The sequence below is a fragment of the Chenopodium album genome, chromosome 5 (assembly GCF_948465745.1).
Source record: "Chenopodium album chromosome 5, dcCheAlbu1.1, whole genome shotgun sequence".
NCBI lineage: Eukaryota > Viridiplantae > Streptophyta > Magnoliopsida > Caryophyllales > Amaranthaceae > Chenopodium > Chenopodium album.
This window is the reverse complement of record NC_137838.1, coordinates 73670025-73691147: the sequence shown is the minus strand read 5'-3', so window position 1 is coordinate 73691147 and position 21123 is coordinate 73670025. Positions and strand designations below refer to the sequence as shown.

General features: G+C 39.6%; 3 protein-coding genes and 1 pseudogene across 3 annotated transcripts; 1 reads left to right on the top strand and 3 right to left on the bottom strand.

Moving 5' to 3' along the window:
- Positions 1 to 2883: 2883 nt before the first annotated feature.
- Positions 2884 to 5313, top strand: LOC145633139 (uncharacterized). The gene has a single exon (XM_081685421.1). It carries the CDS (start codon positions 2884 to 2886, stop codon positions 5311 to 5313), a length of 2430 nt encoding a protein of 809 aa, XP_081541547.1.
- A 4862-nt stretch (positions 5314 to 10175) lies between these two features.
- LOC145631031 (zeatin O-glucosyltransferase-like) lies at positions 10176 to 11864 on the bottom strand. Its single transcript, XM_081683136.1, has one exon. The coding sequence runs from the start codon at positions 11862 to 11864 to the stop codon at positions 10446 to 10448; it is 1419 nt and encodes a 472-aa protein (XP_081539262.1). The 3' UTR covers positions 10176 to 10445.
- A 2005-nt stretch (positions 11865 to 13869) lies between these two features.
- LOC145631029 (zeatin O-glucosyltransferase-like) lies at positions 13870 to 15623 on the bottom strand (annotated as a pseudogene).
- Positions 15624 to 16191: 568 nt separating this feature from the next.
- On the bottom strand, positions 16192 to 17991 carry LOC145631030 (zeatin O-glucosyltransferase-like). Its single transcript, XM_081683135.1, has one exon. The coding sequence runs from the start codon at positions 17923 to 17925 to the stop codon at positions 16519 to 16521; it is 1407 nt and encodes a 468-aa protein (XP_081539261.1). The 5' UTR covers positions 17926 to 17991; the 3' UTR covers positions 16192 to 16518.
- Positions 17992 to 21123: the final 3132 nt, after the last annotated feature.

Genomic DNA, 21123 nt, shown 5'->3' with positions numbered 1-21123 from the left:
CAATTCCCGAGCTTACTGAGCCACTACAAAGTCATTAGAGTTTGATCGTATTTATGACCGTTCATATGAAACCCAAAACCGAGTTAAAGGAATTTAATCCGGTGATTAAGGGCTCGATATATAAAGAGGTCCAAAATTTTCCACACAAATTACGGACCAAATAAGAGAAGAAATGGGCAACAAAAGAAGCCACAAAGCTCAACTCACAGCACTAGTTGACCGGGCCCGATTAGACGAGCTAGCCCAGTTGGCCGGACATCTTCAGCATCAAGCTATTCACTTAGTGGGCCTGCAAATTATTGGGCTTGCTTACTCGGTTTTCACTGACCAGAGGAGTAGTAGCTTTAGTTTGTTAGACGGTGATTAATTTGTTAGATTAGGATTTCTAAGATATTCTAGTTTTCTTGTCAGACTTTTGGTAGGAATCCTAGGATTTATTTTTGGTTAGTTATCTTTTAGTTAGGATTAGTTTTTCCTAAGCTTATAATTAAGATAAGATTCTTAAATCCTTATAAAAGGATGGAGTACATAGCTTTAGAAGGTAGTTTTTACTTTTTAGTTTTCTTTTTCTTTAGTTTAGTTTAGTTTTCTTTTCATATCAAGATTTTATTATTTTGTTTCCTTATTACTTTTATATTATAATTCTCTTTATATTAATTATGTGTGAGTTGTTTCCTTTCTAGGGTTTGTGGGGATCCATAATTAATATGAAGGGATAATTTGTTACTATTGATTATTGGTATTGCATGATAATTTCTTATTGAAATGTTAGATTATGAATCGAGCAGATGTAATTTGATTGTGAATGTTTAGTAATATTGAATTGATGAATCGAGCAGATGTTAATTTAATATTAAAGACTATTTTTAATAGGAACTTAGATCTAGTAAATTGCGAGAGCCTGTTAGATCTATGTTGATTAATAAATTGCGAGAGCCTGTTAATCAAGTTATTTGTGCAATGTTGATTATTAATTATTATGTTTTATCCCGGAATATTAATTATTGGTGAACCTGTGACCCTAAACCTTCTTATTATTGTTTTCCTCCCTAAACTTATTCTTCGTAGTATAGAATTTATTCCCAAAAATATTGGTTACTTAGATAATTTAGATTATAATAATTAATTAGGAGTAAAAAGACTTGTTTCCCTGTGGAGTTCGACCCTACTTCCCTATCTACTTTAGTTAGAGGACTTAGGTATTTACTTTTGATTAGGGGATACGACTTTACCCTGTCAGGTTACTTGGGATTATTAGGGGGTTATTAGGTCGAGGGTTACTAGGTCGGTTAGGAGTTACTTGGGGTTACTAGGTCGGTTAGGGGTTACTTGGGGTTACTAGGTCGGAGGTTACTAGGTCGGTTAGTGGTTACTTGGGGTTACTAGGTCGGGGGTTACTGGGTCGGTTAGGGGTTACTAGGTCGGGGGTTACTAGGTCGGTTAGGGGTTACTTGGGGTTACTAGGTCGGGGGTTACTAGGTCGGTTAGGGGTTACTTGGGGTTACTAGGTCAGGGGTTACTAGGTCAGTCAGGGGTTACTTAGTCAAGGGTTACTAAGTCAGTAAGGGGTTATTTTTGTCTTGGGGTTACTTTTTCTGGGGGTTATTTTGTCATTTGCTGATTTGGCAACCTGCCGCATGGTGCGGCCAGCCGCACCAGAAACCCACTGATAAATATAAGTATTAAACGCTAAAAATGAACCTAACTAAAATAAGCATTATAATTTGTATTATATTTTAACAATTACATACATAAGTGGTACCCGGAACCGGTACCCGATGGTTCCAATACCAGTTCCTAAATTTTAGGACCCGGTTGAACCAATACCAATTCCAGATCCGAATTTTAGGACCGATTCCAACTAATTCTAAGTCCGGGTCCTAAAATTTTGACCGGGTACCCAGTTTGCTCACCCCTACCCTCTTCTCATTCTCTCTCCTCTCCATCTCCTCAGTTTCTTTCTCTCTGATCTCCGCCTCCCCCCCTTCGGTCTCTCTCATCTCCGCCTCCCTCCTCCCTTCTCATTCTCTCTCCTTGGTTTTTGAAGTCCAGCGCCATCCACCCCCAGGGCTTTTGATCGGATTCAACCACTATCAATTAATGATTTTTTAGGTCGAATTCGACCATGAAAACTCCAGATTTGGGGTTTTCATGGTCGAATTTAACCATATAAACCAAACACTGAAGATTTCATAAGGTACGTTGAGGATTTTTTTTTTATTTTTTTATTTTTTGGGTAGTGACGGTGCTAATGGTGCGTGTGGCTATGCGTGTGTGATGGTGCTGGTGGTGGTTCGTGTGGTGCTGGTGGTGGTGCGTGGCTTAGTGTTAGAATCCAACCTCTTTGTTATGTATTCTTCTTTATTTTCCTTGTATTTTCCTTATGTAATGTCTCTTAGTCTTTCTTTTTATTTTTCTAGACCCTAGGGAGAATTATTGTGTTACTGTCATTTCAACGTTCACTTGTAATTCTCTACTAATGCAATATAAAGCTCTTTAGGGAGCGAATGGTTATTCAATCAAAGCTCTCTACCCCGTTGTTATTGCTTTAAGACTTGTGTGTTGTTTAAGCCTTTATAGATATTGTGCTTGCCTTGTTTTAAAGCATCCCCCACCAAACCAAGAGACCCTAGAGACGTCCTCATTTTCGTCGGTTCCGCTTGTGCCCGCTTCGAAGTATCGGCCGTCACAAGCCATGACTCCGCACTCGTTGTTCTCGTGTGCCCTCTTGAGACACCGTAGGTCCGTGTTGCTGTGTGCTCACGAACCTCCTTGCTTTAGGCTTGCGCCCTTGTCGCCAAAAGACGAGAGCGCGCCGCACGATCTGGTGTTGAATCACTCGGACCGTGACAGTTTGGTATCAAAGCCAAGTTTGCCGTAGAGATGGCAGAAGAAGGAGAGATGCATGAATACACATTCGAGGAAAGACTTGCTTGGCTTGAAGGCAAGTCCGAAAAGTGGGCTATGCTTGAAGAAAGGCTGCCCAAACTCGAGGATATTGTAATAAAACAAGTCGACCAAATAGAGAGGCTTGCCGCTACTGTGGATGGGTTAACGGAGCAACTTAACTTCGTGCAAGGCGTCGCTGATGAAGCACAAGATAAATGTGCAACCTTAATGCGTGCCCAGAGAGGGCTCGGGGGAAGTGGAGGTGCCAAGATAAAACCTCCCAAGCCCCGGACCTTCAACGGCACGAGAGATTCAAAAGAAGTTGATAATTTCATTTTCGACATGGAGCAATACTTTCGGGTCTGTCAGTTGGAGAATGAGTTAAAAGTTGATACAGCCACTATGTATTTGGTGGACGATGCAAAGCTTTGGTGGCGCACCAAGTACGCCGACATCCAAGCTAAGAGGACGTCGGTGGATACTTGGGAGGATCTGAAGAAAGAGCTGATGGCCCAATTTTATCCCGAGAATACCGAGTTTGTTGCTCGCACCAAGCTCGCTGCTTTGCAGCATAAGGGTTCCATCCGGGAGTATGTCAAAGAGTTTTCAGCGTGCATGTTGGAGATCCACAATATGTCCGAGGAAGATCGCCTATTCAACTTTGTGCGTGGTCTTAAGGAATGGGCCCAAAGAGAAATTTGGCGCCAAAAGATTGATACTGTATCAGGAGCCATCGCTGCAGCCGAAAGGTTGATGGACTACTCCTCAGATAAAGGACAAGGTTTGAAGAAAGGGAATAGCGGGCCGACACCGAACCCTCCTAGGAACTCCGGACATGGCTCGCAAGTGAGCTCCAACAACTCGAACAATAGATACAATAGGAGTGGGGGAGAAGACCCTCGGAAGAGTGGAGCTTCTTCCTTCTCTAGTAGAGGAAGCACCCCTAGTTCATCTTCGGCAGCCAGGCCATTGACGTGTATCCTTTGCCGAGGACCGCACAAGTGGTTTGAATGTCGACATAAGGGAGAAATTGACAATCTCCAAAAGAAACTGTCCTCCATGTCCTTAGAAAACCCCGAGGGTGAAGAAGCCGATGAGGTAGAACCTAGTGAAGGAGAACATTCCAGACTGGGGGCCATCCGCATGATGTGCGCTATGGGAAGAGAAGGCTCTGAGGGCCAACCCAAAAACTCTGGATTGATGTATGTGAATGCGTTGGTAAACGGAAAGGAAACTCGTGCCATGGTGGATACCGGTGCTACCCACAACTTCATTTCAGAAAAGGAGGCAAAAAGACTTGGGTTGAAGCTCCTACCAGAAGGAGGCAGTATGAAAGCGGTGAATTCAGTTGCCAAACCGATCCACGGCGTTGCCAAGAAAGTAACAATGAAGCTGGGAGATTGGAGCGGACAGGTGGACTTTACCGTTGCGCCAATGGACGACTTCAGCTTGGTGCTTGGCGTGGACTTCTTACACTTTAGTAAGGCAGTCCCGATGCCGCATTTTAGATCTATTCTGGTGCCCGGGCAGCAACCATGTCTTCTCCGAACCTGCGATCCGGGAAAAGGGCCGAAAGGGCCCCTCCTTTCAGCAATGCAATTGGAAAAGGGGTTGAAGAGGAACGAGCCCACGTTCCTAGCAACACTTTCCACGAAGGAAGATGAAGCAAGTGGAGACTTTCCGCCTGCAGTTGCCGAGCTACTATCAGAGTTCCAGGATCTCCTCCCGAAAGACCTACCAAAAGTTCTCCCACCTAGAAGGACAGTGGACCATGAGATTGAGCTGATTCCAGGGGCGAAACCCCCAGCACGAAGCCCTTATCGCATGGCTCCCCCAGAATTGGCTGAACTCCGGAAACAATTGGAGGACTTGCTTGAGGCAGGCTTCATCCGCCCATCAAAGGCTCCTTATGGGGCTCCTGTGCTTTTTCAGAAGAAACAAGATGGAAGTCTTCGATTGTGTATCGACTACCGAGCATTAAATAAGGTTACGGTGCGCAATCACTACCCTATCCCTTTGGTGGCGGATTTGTTCGATCAGTTAGGGGATGCAGTGTACTTTACAAAGCTAGACTTGAAGTCTGGCTATCACCAAGTTCGTATCGCCGAAGGAGATGAACCAAAAACTGCTTGTGTGACGAGATATGGGGCATACGAATGGCTAGTCATGCCCTTCGGCTTGACGAATGCACCTGCTACGTTCTGTACTCTGATGAACCAAGTATTTCGAGAGTACTTAGACAAGTTTGTGGTTGTGTACCTCGATGACATCGTTGTCTACAGCAAGACTTTGGAGGAGCACCTCGAGCACCTAAGATTGGTCTTCGAGAAGCTGAGAGAACATCACCTTTTTGTGAAACGAGAAAAGTGTGCCTTTGCGCAGGAAGAAGTCGGATTTCTTGGACACTTTGTGGGGAAGGGTTGATTGAGGATGGACACAAAGAAGATATGTGCTGTTCGCGATTGGCGGGATCCCAAGAACCCCTCTGAGCTGCGATCCTTTCTAGGACTGGCGAACTATTATAGAAGATTCATTAAGGGATACTCAGAGATCGCAAATCCCCTCACCGACCTATTGAGGAAAGATTGTCGTTGGGAATGGTCAGGGCCCCAGAAGGAAGCTTTCCAGAAGTTGAAAGAAGCAATGGTGAAGGAGCCGGTCCTTGCCCTGCCAGACATCACCAAACCATTCGTGGTCGAGACGGATGCTTCGGATTTTGCTTTAGGAGGAGTGCTCCTCCAAGAAGGACATCCTATTGCATTCGAAAGTAGGAAGCTGAATAATGCGGAGAGAAGGTATGCGGCACAAGAAAAGGAGCTACTAGCCATTGTGCACTGCCTAAGAGGATGGAGGCACTACTTGTTGGGGTCAAAGTTTACCGTCCGCACAGACAACACCGCGGCGAGTCACTTTCTCACCCAACCCAAGCTGACAGGAAAACAAGCTCGGTGGCAGGAGGACTTAGCTGAGTTCGACGTGGAGTTCACCTATAGAACGGGATCCAGCAATAGAGTTGCCGATGCCCTGAGTAGGCGGGCCGACCTTGCTGCGATGTATAAGTTAGAGCCAATGACGGCAAGCAGCATTGCCACATCCGTTAGAGATCAAGTTCGTGCTTATCTCCCAGATGATCCGATGACAAAAACCATAACAAGGTTGATTGAAGAAGGGAAGACTAGACGCTTTTGGTTGGAAGATGGCTTCATCTTCACCAAAGGTACAAAGCTGTTCATCCCCAAAGCAGGGGGATTGAGGAAAATGTTGTTGAAGGAATGCCATGATACGCTGTGGGCGGGACATCCAGGTTGGCAGAGAACCCTCAGTCTACTCGCGATGGGGTACTACTGGCCAGGAATGAAGGAAGATGTGATGAGCTACACCAAAACCTGCCTTGTGTGCCAGCAAGACAAGGTTGACAGACAGAAGCCCGGGGGCCTCCTTGAACCTCTTCCTGTACCAACTCGACCGTGGGAGAGTGTGTCGATGGACTTCATTAGTGGCCTCCCGAAGGTTGACCAGTTCTCTTCTATCATGGTGGTGATAGACAGGTTCTCAAAATACACAACGTTTGTACCCTTGCAGAAGGCTTGTGGAGCAGAAGAAACGGCATCGCTCTTCTTTAAGCATATTGTGAAGTACTGGGGATTGCCAAAGAGCATAGTAAGCGACAGGGATACCAGATTCACGAGCACATTCTGGTCTGAGCTATTCCAAATGATGGGGTCTGACCTCAACATGTCGTCAAGCCACCACCCTCAATCTGATGGGCAGACAGAGAGATTCAATGGGCTTCTCGAGGAATACTTACGTCACTTTGTGAGCGCCAACCAGAAAGATTGGGTGAGACTTTTGGACGTCGCACAACTTTGCTTCAACGCTCAAAGGAGTTCTTCTTCCAACAAAAGCCCCTTTGAGTTGGTCATGGGTCAACAACCTCTCCTCCCGCACACAGTGGCTGACTGGGAGGGCGGTAGGAGTGCTCAGGCTCGAGATTTTACAAGAGAGTGGAAGCAAAACACCGACATTGCGAAAGCCTACCTAGAGCGAGCATCGCGCAGGATGAAGAAATGGGCTGATCAAAACAGAAGGCTAGTTGATTTTGCTATTGGGGACATGGTGATGGTGAAGGTCTTACCAGAACAGCTGAAGTTTCTCAGAGGGAGAGATCGTCGCCTCATTCGGAAATATGAAGGCCCCATCCGCATCACTAAACGGATTGGGAAGAACGCATACAAGGTAGAACCGCCTGCATGGATGAGGATTCACCCCGTCTTCCACGTTAGTCGTCTAAAACCCTACCATCCAGATCCCGACGACAGCAACCGCAACGTCAGCTACCGCGCCAACATCAGAACCAGGACAAGAGCCACCCCTACAACAGAAGACTGAAGCTGCTAAGATCTTAGTGTAGATTTTGTAAGTCGACGAGGACGTCGACGACTTAAGTGGGGGAGGATGTTAGAATCCAACCTCTTTGTTTTGTATTCTTCTTTATTTTCCTTGTATTTTCCTTATGTAATGTCTCTTAGTCTTTCTTTTTATTTTTCTAGACCCTAGGGAGAATTATTGTGTTACTGTCATTTCAACGTTCACTTGTAATTCTCTACTAATGCAATATAAAGCTCTTTAGGGAGCGAATGGTTATTCAATCAAAGCTCTCTACCCCGTTGTTATTGCTTTAAGACTTGTGTGTTGTTTAAGCCTTTATAGATATTGTGCTTGCCTTGTTTTAAAGCATCCCCCACCAAACCAAGAGACCCTAGAGACGTCCTCATTTTCGTCGGTTCCGCTTGTGCCCGCTTCGAAGTATCGGCCGTCACAAGCCCCGACTCCGCACTCGTTGTTCTCGTGTGCCCTCTTGAGACACCGTAGGTCCGTGTTGCTGTGTGCTCACGAACCTCCTTGCTTTAGGCTTGCGCCCTTGTCGCCAAAAGACGAGAGCGCGCCGCACGATCTGGTGTTGAATCACTCGGACCGTGACACTTAGGCTGGGTTTGTGGTGGTTGTAGAGTGTAGGCTTAGGCGGGTTTAGGGTTAGGGTGGAGATTTTTTTTTTTTTTTTTAAAATTATTTGGGTAGTGTTGCTGGTGGTATGATTTTGGCGAAAAATGATTTTTTAATTATGATTTGTGGTGGCTTGCAAAATTGGCGAAAAATGGTATGATTTTGCCCAATTTGTTGAATAGTTTGGGTTGAATTCATGATTTTGTGATAAATTAAGGGTTTTGATTTGTATGATCGATTGATTAGTGGAGTTTGTTGAATTTTTATGGTGCTGGTGGTGCGTATGGTGGGTGTGGCTGGTAGGTGGGGGAAAGGGAGTAGGTGTGGTCGCCATCGCCGGCGGCTTCCGGCATGAGTAGGGGGAGGGCGGCTGGGCTTTTTTAAGGGTGGCTTGTTTTTTATTATTAATTTTTAAACAAATAATTAAAAGATTCATTTTTTAATAAATTCTCAAGGAAAAAACAAAAGAAAAATAAAAAAAAAAATGAGTCATGGTCCTTCAACTTTTACTGACTAGGCTAGGTCCCTAAACTTTTGGTTGACAAACACCAAAGAAGGTGGTTGAGGGACTAAAAGGGCACAAAATAGTTTAGAGGGACTAAAACGACACAAATACGATAGTTTAGGGACCGTATTTAATCTTTACTCCAATTTTTCCCGTTCCTCTGTTTTTGAAGTACAAGTATTTAAACAAATCAATTCATGTTTACTTTTGGCGCAACAATACTCACCATTCCAATTCACCATTTCAATGCTAGACATTTAAAGAAGCTGTTGTAGTTAATCTGTATTCATCATCCTTCATCAACAATTATCCATTCGATATCTGCTACCTGCATTTCAGACATCTGCTTCTACAATCTACACTCGTTTAATTCAGTGGATTCTTGTAAATTTCGGTAATTTCGATTGCTATTTATCTTTCCAATTCCAATTTGAAGAATTTCCGCTAAATTTTGATTTTCATCATTTATGTGTCTTCAATTTGAGTAATTTAGCTTTTATTTCACTGAATCTGTCACATATTCACAGTATTTTGAGCAATTTTCTTGTTTAATCGAGTGTTTGCATCTCGGATTAGTGAATTGATCATAAATGCTATTTTTTTCTTTTTATTTATTTATTTATTTTTTTAAAAGAAGATCATAAGTGTACTACTCTTGAGAAGTTGAGATTTTTTAGTTAATTATCCTTTTTTTTTTTTTTTTTTTTTTTTTTTTTTTTTTTTTTTTTTTTACTTAGGGTTATAAAAATGAGAGAAATTGTCATTTTGGGCATGAATTTTGTTTATTTTGGCTTTAATTTGAAGTACTCATATTAAAATGATTATTGCTAATTTTCTCATATTTGTGAGGGTTTTAAACTGTAATTCTTAAGAGCACAATGTGTTTTGATTTTGAGCCTGAGTGTGAATCTTGTCTCTTGGAAAGTTAACATGATACTTGATAAACTTGATCATACAGGTGCCAATTGTCAAGTCGGATATTTTACGAATTTGGTTCAAAATGAAGTGTCGAGTGTCTACACCTAAATTGAGGTATTGGCATTGGTAATTGAGGGGAAGATAATGAAGATTCCAAGTATCAACGACGTCGTCTCTACTTCGGGGCATTTGGAACAATCATAAAATGTGTATGCTTCTTCTGTCCTATAAGTTTGTTTACAGTTCCTACTTCTTGATGAGTGAATTTAAACTCTAGCTGTAACTCTATACCAATTTAACATCTTAAGAACTTAAGGAAGTGCTTGAGGTTTGAAATTAGATTAAAATCCTTTGGAAGTAATATAACTTCACCTACTGGCTACTCTGAAATCCGATTTTGAAGTTTTTTCTGTGTTTTTATATGCTTGTGGTATTCTAATCTGTTTGTTATCTTATTATACTTATTTTTGTTGCTTGATGTCAAAAAACATGTTAAAAACCCGTATCTTTTATACCCCTTTGTTTAGATTTATTCTTGTATTTCTATTGTACTTATGTTTTAAGGCCATAACTTATAAAGCTTTTTACTTGACTGTAACGATAAATTTTAAGGCAGAGATAAGGAAACATTTCGTTTTGCTATTGTTCATCTCTCTGAAATAAGTTAATTTGAAGGTTAGTTAATTTTGTGACAATGAAGTGGAATCATCAGACTTCAGTAAGCTTGCTTATAAAGTAATAGATTTCAGTAGATTGAAAACCATTTATCCCTCCTAGTGAACTTTGATTTAAACTAATACTGCTTTCTGTTTGTGAGAATTCAATTTCACTTGATGTATCCTCTACTTGAGCTATTTCATTTCTTGTTAACTTTTCTTAGTGAGATAATTCCATTGGTATTGTTGTGAATCTTGTGATCTAGAACAAGATGACTACAATTTTGTTTCATTACATGCTTAGAAGCAGTGTTGAACATGCTTTTTATTACACAAAATTAACAATGTTGAATGCAGACAAAAATACAGTACATGAACTGTGTGAAAATGTCAAAATAGCACTACACAACTTGGGATATTGAGCCTTCTGGATTCAAAGAAAATTGAGATTCTCGTGAAATGGTCGCAGGTCATCATCTTGTGACGTGCATAATGAAAGAATCCATTTCTACACTAGAGGTACCACCTTCAGCAACTGATGTTCGGACAGCATCACCCAGTTCTGCAGCCCTTTTTTGCATCTCCTTTCCTTCCTCTGATGCCATCAATCTTCTCAATGCATTCTCTATAGTAGCTGAGGTCACTAGGTCAGCACGGTGAGCCCAATCCCTCACCAGTGTACCAATTCTTAGCACTTCTGTCACCAAAGTGGCATTCCTGGGTTGATCGGAATGCATGGGCCAAGCTGCCATTGGCACACCCATGCTGATGCTCTCCATGCATGAGTTCCACCCGCAGTGACTCATGAAACCACCTATGGATGGATGTGCTAGAATTTGCAGTTGGGGTGCCCAGTCTCTTACCACCATTCCCTTATTTTTCAGTCTCTCTTCATACCCTTCGGGTAGCAGAGGATTTCTCAAATCACTTTTGGAATATACATCAGCTTTATCGGCTCTTCTAAGTACCCATATGAACTTTTGTCCACTTCTTTCCAAACCCAGCGCCAACTCCATGATTTGCTCATCAGTCATTGAGGTTGTTGATCCAAAAGAGACATATATCACCGAACTTGCCTCTTGTTCGTTAAGCCATTGTAAGCATATATGTCTATCATTTTTGCTTTCCATTTCCACTGGATTCAAAGGTCCAACAGCAAAGTACTTCATCTCAGGGTTTATTGAAAGGTTCTCCAATAGTTGGACATATCTACCTTCTATCAGCCTTGATGTGTTGCAAAGTGTTCCAGCCTCAAACCCCAAAAGTTGATGTTGTTTGACCAAGAAGTTGATAACCTTTGTCGTCAAGCACCCTTCATTTGAAGGAATGCATTTTGGGACATCAAAATCTAGCTGAAAAGGTTTTTTAGGTAATATTTCCCACACATTTAAGAACTTGGTAAAGGCAGAGGTGGGATGGAAGGCATATGATTCAGCATTTGGGATGCCTCTTACATCTTGTATCACGGAAGTCATTAGATTATCAAAAATGATGATGATTCTCCTTAACTTTGTAGAGAGTTCTTGTAAGAGTTGGGAAATGGGCTGACGGAGATGCATAGAAGCATCAAATAGTGGTTCAAGGTTTGTAGGGAAAAAGGTGGAGGGGTTGGCATTGGGAGGGGACAAGCTATGAGGAGGGATTTGGAAGTCATGGAAATGGATTTTACTTGAAGTTTCAGAGTCCCAACCATGGAGTCGGAGCTTCGCTTGGTGGTTGTGGCTGGCAGATCCAGCATAATGAACTGGTAATCCATAGGAGGTTATGAGATGAGAGAGATGGAGGAGCTGGTTCAAATGGCCTTGGGCTGGAAAGGGTACCATCACCACAGCCACTTGATGGTGTTGTACTTCATTTTGCTTGCCTACTTTACTGCAATTTTGGTCTTCCATTAGGGGTTAAGTTTTGAGGTTGAGTATAGGAAGAATTATGATTTTATACTACTCATGATAGATACAAAAAACCTTTATTAAATTATGGTTACTTGTCATATGCTCAGTTTTGTTTAATATTAATTAGCGGCAAATTGTTGCTCCCTCTTAGCTATTGTCAATAAAAGAACAATAAAAAAAATACTTACTGTTGCCTCAATTCTTACCTCATTGATGTTGTCATGGCCCCTTGGAGTTAGACGGATTTTATGATTAGATTTTATAACATTTATAGGCTGATATGTGTTTTTCTATGTTTGCAGGTTGAAGTTGTCGTACACTTCTCATTATTTTTTTAAGTGTCAATCTTTGTATCTATGTTTAGTGCCATAGTATGCATACATTACCAAAGGGCATTAGTTAAGGGGTCATTCTGCTTCTGGCACATCTAGAGCTGTAGTTTATCGAGTTATTCAAGTATTTAGTTTCGTTTAAATAGGGTTTACTTGAATTTTTTATTTGTGACACTTTTTTTTTTTGAAGTTAAATTTATAAGTTCGAAAGTTTGTAACTATTATTGGAACCTGCTTTCTGTTAGGAAGAACCCCTTAAGTCAAGCCGTCAAGGTTGCTCGATTGATATATTCTCAATTAACCTGGTGTGAGCCTTTTACCACCTTTTTTTGATTTTTCTGAGTCTAGTCATGATCTAGAGGCAGGTGACTATGCTTATAAGGTTTATTACATGGAGATTACAACTCCAAACACAAAGCAGATCACAATAGTAGATTAGTAGGATTAAGGAACCATAGAGAAGCTAGACGTTTGCTTATTAAGTTATTATGAACAACAGATTCATGTGAGTATGGACTAACAGAGTAACAGTTATATGTAAATGGCGAATTTGTGAAATTAGCATAAGAAAGAGCATAAATTGGACTAACATCAATCTCATTTTATTCTTGTCCTGTGTTACTCTGACATATTTTTTATTATCTGGTCACATGAGAAATGAATGAATCCAATTCTAATTTCTAAGCGAGAAGTGCCTCCTTTGATAATTGATGCTCGGATAGCTTCACCTAGCTCTGCTTCCCTTTTCTGCATTCTCTCCATTATATTGATTTTTTTTGGCAACCCTACACTGTCTGCTGATATGTGAGTTATCTAGGGTAGGTTGAAGTTGTCTTATGCTTCTCTACTCATTGTAGAAAAGTGCCAATCCTTATATCCTGTACTTATTATCGTAGTAATTCATAGATGATCAAAAGGCATTTGCTGAGGGCCATTCTTCTTCCTGCACGTCTAAGCTGTTCCTGTTTCAAGAAGTATGTTCTGTACTTCTGTTTAAATTAGATTTAGTTATTATTTTTTTTATTTGCAACATATAAGCATGATTAAATAAAATAAAAAATGGATCTTCTCATTTTCCTTTTCTTTTTATTTATTTATTTAATATTTATACTCTTTATGTTTACTAATTTATACCCCCTAATGTTTGCCCCAATTTCCTTTTTAGTCCGTCCCTTTAAATTTGCCCAATTCCATAAATGCTATATAGGACCACTACTTTACTCTTAACACCAACTACTTTTGGTCCCACCATTTTTTTTTTCTCTCATCAACTCTTTCCAACAAAATCTTAAAAAAGCAACTTCATCTATAATTCTATATGGGGCAAAAACAAGGGACGGAGGGAGTATTGTGCTTCCTTAATGCTTTCGTGTGCTCTAACTAGTAAAGTTTTACATGTTCAAAGGGAATTAGGACATTGCCAAGGAATGCTATACTATGCCACAAAAGTCAAGAAAAGGGTAAGGTCAGAAATGGGAACTAAACTGTAGAGTTCAGTAATTGTGGATAAACTTTACATCTTGGTCTACAGAATCATATACATTGTTATTAATGGCAATTATTTTCTGATACATAGGCGAGAGGTGCTGCAAGAGCTGATAAACAGGCTTGCAAATTATGTATGGAAGGGATTGGAAGCTCTGAAAAATGGATAAAAGTTCTCAGAGAAAAGAGAAATAGCTGATTAGTATCATTAATGGTGAGTCAATAGTATTTTGAGCACAATTGTGATTATTGAAATAACAACCATTGGAAAACTTAATAATGTTTGCATACTATGATAATCTGAACGCATCAGTCTTTCAAATAAATAAATAAATAAATAAATAAACTGATGCAAATAATTTGATAATAGAGAAGCAGAACATGTGACTGTGAAAATAGTTTAAGACACCACACAACTGGATGTTGACCCTTCTAGACCCAAAGCAACTGAGATTCTTGGTGAAAGGGCCACTTTTTAAGAGAGATATCTGCATATCATCATCTGGTGATATGACTAATGAAAGAATCCATTTCTACCCGAGAAGCACCACCCTCAGCAACTGATGCTCGGACAGCTTCACCCAATTCTGCAGCCTTTTTTCGCATCTCCTTTCCTTCCTATGATGTCATCAATCTGTTCAATGCATCCTCTATAGTAGCTGACGTTACTAGGTCAGCATGGTGAGTCCAATCCCTCACCAGTGTACCAATTTTTAGCACTTCTGTCACTAAAGTGGCATTCCCGGGTTGATCAGAATGCATGGGCCAAGCTGCCATTGGCACACCCATGCTGATGCTCTCCATGCATGAGTTCCACCCACAGTGACTCATGAAACCACCTATTGATGGATGTGCTAGAATTTGCATTTGGGGTGCCCAGTCTCTTACCACCATACCCCTATTTTGCAGTCTCTCTTCATACCCTTCCGGTAGCAAAGGAGTTTTTACTTCATTGCTGGAAAATACATCAGTTGTATCAGCTCTTCTAAGTACCCATATAAACTTTTTTCCACTTCTTTCCAATCCTATTGCCAACTCCGTGATTTGCTCATCAGTCATCGAGGTTGTTGATCCAAAAGAGACGTATATTCCTGAACCTGCCTCTTGTTTGTTTAGCCATTGTAGGCATATATGGTTATCATTTTCACCTTCCTTTTCGACTGGATTCAAAGGTCCAACAGAAAAGTGCTTTGTTTCAGGGTTTATTGATAGCATCTCCAATAGTTGAACAAATCTACCTTCTATCAGCCTTGATGTGTTGTATAGTATTCCTGCCTCAAACCCCAAAAGTTGTTGGCTGACTATGAAATTAAAAACCTTTGGTGTCAAGCACCCTTCATTTGAGGGAATGCATTCTGGGACATCAAAATCTAGCTGAAAAGGCTTTTCAGGTATTTCTTCCCAGATATTTAGGAACATGATAAAGGCAGAGACAGGAAAGAAGACATAGGATTCAGCATTCGGGATGAATTTTACATCTTGGATCACTGAAGTCATTAGACTATGAAAAATGATGATGATTTTCTTGAACTTTGTGGAGAGTTCTTGTAAGAGTTGGGAAACGGGTTGACGTAGATGTGTAGAAGCATCGAATAGTGGTTCAAGGTTAGTGGGGAAAAGGATAGAGGGGTCGGGATTAGGAGGGGGTGAACTATGAAGAGGGAGATGGAAGTCATGGAAGTGGATCTTACTTAAAGTTTCAGAGTCCCGACCATGGAGTCGGAGCTTCACTTGGTGGTTGTGGCTGGCAGATCCAGCATAATGAACTGGTAATCCGTAGGAGGTTACAGGTGAGAGAGATGGAGGAGCTGGTTCAAATGGCCTTGGGCTGGAAATGGTACCATCACCACAGCCACTTGAGGGTGTTTTACTTCATCTTGGTTGCCTATTTTACTGCAATTTTGGTCTTCCATTTGGGGTCAAGTTTTGGGGTAGAATATAGGAAGAATTGTGATTTTTATACTACTCTTGATAAATAGAAAAAAACTCTATTAAATTATGGTTACTTGTTGTACACACAAAGCAAAATTTGTTTAATGTTATTTTAGGAGGAGCTTATGTTGCCTCAGTTCTTACATCAGTGGCTGCGTCATGGCCCCTATCAGTAAGATTCATGTTAAGATTGGATTTTATAACATTTTATTTGTGACATTGTCTGCTGATATGTGGTTTTTCTACGTTTGCAGACTGAAGTTTTCTATTTTAAAAATGTTCTAATCTTTTTATTCATGTTAAGTCATACATGACAAAAAGGGGTATTAGCTGCGGGCCATTTTGCTTCTTGTACATCTAAGTTGAAATTTGTTCAAGCAGAATGTTGTTGTTGTTTTTTTTTTTTTTTTTTTAATAGGGTGTACTTATTTTTTTTAGTATTCGTAAACCTTTTTTTTTTTTTTTTTTTTTTTGGATCTATAAATTCTTCTCGTTTAGTTTTTGAAAAAAGTTTAATTTTGTAAGTTTGAAGTTTGAAACTCTTTTTACTATCTGCTTCTGTTTGTAAGAACTCTTAATACAAGTGTGCTTTCTGATTATTCTTAGAGTATAGTCGTGATCTAGAGGCAGGTGATTATGCTTATAAGTTTTAGTAGGAATTTACAATGCCAAACACAGAGATTACAGTAGTAGGATATAGACAAGTTTAGTGCCTGCTTATTATAAAGCACAGGTTCATGTGAGTTTTTTGAACAAGAGATTCACTAACAGTAATGTTTAAATGGTAAGTTTCTGTAACTAAGATAAGATAGAGCATAATTTTGTTGAAGAGCCTTCTGGACTCGAGTCAATCTCTATTCCTTTGTTTGATAATTTTGGCCCTGCATTACACTAACAGATTTTTATTATCTGGTTACATGAGAAATAAAAGAATCCATTTCTAAGCTAAAAGTGCCTCCTTTGATAACTGATGCTCGAATAGCTTCACCTAGCTCTTCTGCCCTTTTCCGCATCTCCTCCCCATCTTCTGATGCCATCAATTTTCTTAAAGCATTCTCTACAGTAGTTGATGTCACCAGTTCAGCGTGGTGTGCCCAATCCCTCACTTGAGTACCCATTCTTAGAACCTCTGTCACCAAAACAGCATTCCTTGGTTGGTCGGAATGAATAGGCCATGCTGCCATTGGCACTCCCATGCTGATGCTCTCCATGCATGAGTTCCACCCACAGTGACTCATGAACCCACCTATAGATGGATGTGCTAGTATCTGTAATTGGGGTGCCCAGTCTCTTACCACAATTCCATTTTGTTTCATTCTTTCTTCATACCCTTCAGGCAGCTGAGGCATTCTTTCGCTTACCTCATCAAATGTAAAAATGTCTCTAGTATCAGCCTTTCTAAGCACCCATATAAACTTTTGGCCGCTTCTTTCCAATCCCAAAGCCAAATCTGTGATCTGTTCATCTGTCATTGAGGTTGTAGATCCAAAAGAGATATATATTACTGAATCTTTCTCTTGTTCGTCTAGCCATTCCAGGCATATATGTCTACGCTTCTCATTTTTGCTTTCTGTTTCCACTGGATTCAAAGGTCCAACTGCAAAGTGTTTCATATCAGCTTTTCTTGGCAGCTTCATTAGTAGCTCAATATATTCACCCTCTATCACCCTTGATGTGTTGTAAAGCCTCCCGGACTCGAACCCCAAATGATCTCGTTGATTGACTATAAAGCTTGTAACCCTGGGCGTTAAAGACCCTTCCGTGGATTGGATGCCTTTTGGTACATCTGAATCCAATGTAAAAGGTTTCTGTGGCAGTTTGTCCCAAGAATTGAAGAAAGATGTAAATGCAGAGATGGGAATAAATGCATAAGCTTCAGCATTTGGGATATCTTTCACATCTTGTACCACAGAAGCCATTAGGCAGTCATGAATCACGATCACTCTCCTGAACTTGCTTGATAGTTGCTGTAGGAGTAGGGAAATAGGTTCACGGAGATTCTCAGAAGCATCGAAAAGCGGTAGAAGGTGTGTAGGGAAATGGACAGTAGGGTCTGGTTTTGGAGGAGGGGAGCTGTAAGGAGGGAGATTGAAGTCATGGAAATGGATTTTACTCAAACTTTCCGCGTCCCAGCCATGGAGACGGAGTTTGGCCTGGCGATTGTGGACCGAGGATCCAGCATAGTGTACAGGTAATCCATAAGAAGTAATGAGATTTGAGAGATGCAGGAGTTGATTAAGGTGGCCTTGTGCCGGAAATGGCACTATCAGAACTGCCACTTGGGAGTCTTTATAGCAAGTCTGGCCTTCCATTGTTAGTTGGGGTGGGAACTTGGCAGGGAGGTATGTAGATTTATACTGTCGAAGATGAGTATTACGTTTGATTTATAACTACCTACTATGTGTTGTTGCTACTTTGGATTCAGAGTATAAAATTATGATAATTACAAATGTGTTTATAAGCTATGATCAATTTAACTACTATTTAAGTTTGCCTCAAAAAACTATTTAAGTTTGTATCAAATTAATTCAGATCAAATTAAACTATATAGATTTTCTTATTTAGGTTTAATTTTCATTGAATATTTTTATTTTTGTAACTAAAAAAATTATAAAAATTGCATATTTGACAAGTCAATATTAATATGAACTATTCAGATCAGATCAGAATAATATTTACCAAGCTAAGCTTATCTAAGCTTATCCAGTGGGAAAGATTGTACCATCCAACCTTGAGGTTGGGAGTTCAATCCCTACTGGAGGCATTTTGAGGATGAAGATTCCTTATCCTTCCCTCCTCACTCTCAAAGTGTCTGACCTGTAAATACCGGACAAAAAAAAAAAAGTGAGGGTTGAGTTTCGGTCAGAAGACCTTAAGACCAGGCTTACTGTGGCAGTAAGTTATTGGGACATCATATTTCCTCGTTGATTATTGTGGAATTTACTACTCGTATATACCCGTGTTTAATTCTTTTCTTTACTGACCTCAAAAAATAAAAAGAAAAAAAAATCTTATCTTTACTAAGTGAAGCCTGCTTTCTTCAACAACAACAACAAAAAAAAAAAAGTGAAGCCTGCTTGCTCAAATCTGTCTGTTTCCTCCTTCCAAAACTATGTTTTATTTGTTTTTATTATGTCATGAACCCAACTACGGAGTATGTGATAAGGAGAGAGATAGATTATGCTCAAAATAAACTAATATTGCAATAAGTTTATAGCTTCTCAAACAAGAATTCATCGTGATTAAAAACAAACGAGAAAAAGTATCTTCAAACCAGGACTTAAATTTAATATTTTTCTTCCTTTATGCTATTTTGAAATGCCTATTAAATGTTTTCCTATTACTAACTCGTGCTAAGATTTTCACACCCCTTTTGTGATTAGTGTCTCACATTTTCTAACTACGTAATTATCTCTGTTATATTGACCATAAATCATTTACTATCTGTACACTTTTTTATAACTATTTTTCCCATAATTATTCAGCTTTTGTATGTCACATTTTAATGTTAGGCCTCTGATTTCTACTTTTTTTTTTTACATGCCAAGATTAACAAGAAGGCGGTACAAAGGTAGCATATCGCAATCACTCCATGTATGTTAAGTTTATGAGCTCTACTAGTTGAACTAACAATGTCTACCACCTATGATTTCTTAAAATTGAATAACCATCCCAAGTATGTTTGGTGCTAGACCAACATGCTCAACAGTCCTCGACCTCTAAGATAGTAAATATTTTTACAGAATTTTGCTGATATAGTCCTTTACAATCTTATAGGTTGTTTAGCTCGAAAAACAAAATATTGTGGATGTAAAGAATGCTAAGGGTAGACCGCATACACTGCCATACAGCCAGAAAAGAGGTAAAATATCAGTATATCCTAACTCATACTCCGTACCATTCAATTGTTTCATACCTTATGGTTTTTATACAGTAGCCAAGTTTGCTCGTATGTGTTGCAGAAAGTTTTCTGTACCTTGTTACAAAAATTTCACAGTTGTGTTCAGGTACAGCTTATGACCTGTTTATTGTTGTAAGAAGTCAAAATTGCTTGTTAGGCCTTGTTACAGCTTTCGTGAATTAGACTATTATAAGAGTTTATCAGTTATATAAAGCGAGTTAGTTTTGATAGATGGAAGAAACCATGTTGAACACAGAGTAACACAATACTACGAATATACTCGTAGGTTCACTACAAAAAAATGTCCATATAGAAACGGAATTCTAGCGACGGAATTTTATCCGTTTCTAAATTAGAGACGGAATCAAAAAATCCGTCTCTAAATTAATTTAGAGACGGAATTTAAAAATCCGTTTCTAATTTAGAAACGGAATTAAAAATTCCGTCGCTAAATTAGCAACGGAATTGAAAATCCGTCTCTAAATTAGAAACGGATTTTTTTTCCGTTGCTAAATTAGCAACGGATTTTTTTTCCGTTGATGAATCTAGCAACGGATTTTTTTCCGTTGCTAAATTTAGAGACGGATTTTTTTTCCGTTGCTAAGTTAGCCACGGATTTTTTTTTTCCGTTGCTAAGTTAGAGACGGAATTTTTTTTTTCCGTTGCTAATATGAGCAACGGATTTTTTATTCCGTCTCTAGATAATTTTTTAAACTAATTATTTAAAATATTACATTAGAGACGAATTATGTAAGTTAAATTCATCTCTAAACTAGAAACGGATTTTCAAATCCGTTTCTAAATTAGAGACGGATTTGAAAATCCGTTTCTAAATTAGAGACGGATTTTAAATTCCGTTTCTAAACTAGAGATGGATTTTAAATTCCGTCTCTAATATTTCTTTCATTTATTATCAATTATGTGCGTAAAAGTAAACAAATAATATTTGGTATAGTTGGAAAGAGTATCAATATTTGACATTGAGGTCTCGGGTTCGACTCCTAGAGGTCGACCCAAATAGCAGCTTTTTTTTCGATTCAAAATATTTTTTCCGTTGCTAAATCCAGCGACGGATTTTTTTTTTCATTGCTAAGTCCAGCGACGGAATTTTTTTTTTCCGTCTCTAAATTCATTTAGCGACAAGGTTTTTACCAATGGAGTGATTCCGTTGATAAATCCGTAGCTAGCTATGTCCAGCGACGGATTTTTAGCAATTAGCAACGGATTTCACCTGTTGCTAAAAGGCCAAATTTTTGTAGTGGTTGCACCAAAAAAAAAAAAAAAGAATATACTCGTAGAACCTTGGAAAATTATAGGTCTGCTTATAACACATTAACTCTGCTGGTAAATTGGTAATTGGTAAGTGTAGTGAATTATGAAGTAATGATAAGATATACCAAGTATCACATATCATATAAGTTAACTGACTATGTTACTCTGTAAAATTGTGCGGTTCTTATAGATTAATGTCATCTGGTGGTATGAAATTGAGACGGTTTGGGACTTGCCCGTAGGACTAGGCAAGGATGATGATTTTTACACTGTTGAAAAAGATTAGACATGTTTTATAACCCTGTAACTTGTCAGCTAGTAGAAATTTTTGCCCCCC

What these genes read in the sequence shown, in the direction of transcription:
- LOC145633139 (XM_081685421.1), top strand. Translation starts at nt 2,884, where the DNA reads ATGGCAGAAGAAGGAGAGATGCATGAATACACATTCGAGGAAAGACTT.
- LOC145631031 (XM_081683136.1), bottom strand. Translation starts at nt 11,864, where the DNA reads ATGGAAGACCAAAATTGCAGTAAAGTAGGCAAGCAAAATGAAGTACAA.
- LOC145631030 (XM_081683135.1), bottom strand. Translation starts at nt 17,925, where the DNA reads ATGGAAGGCCAGACTTGCTATAAAGACTCCCAAGTGGCAGTTCTGATA.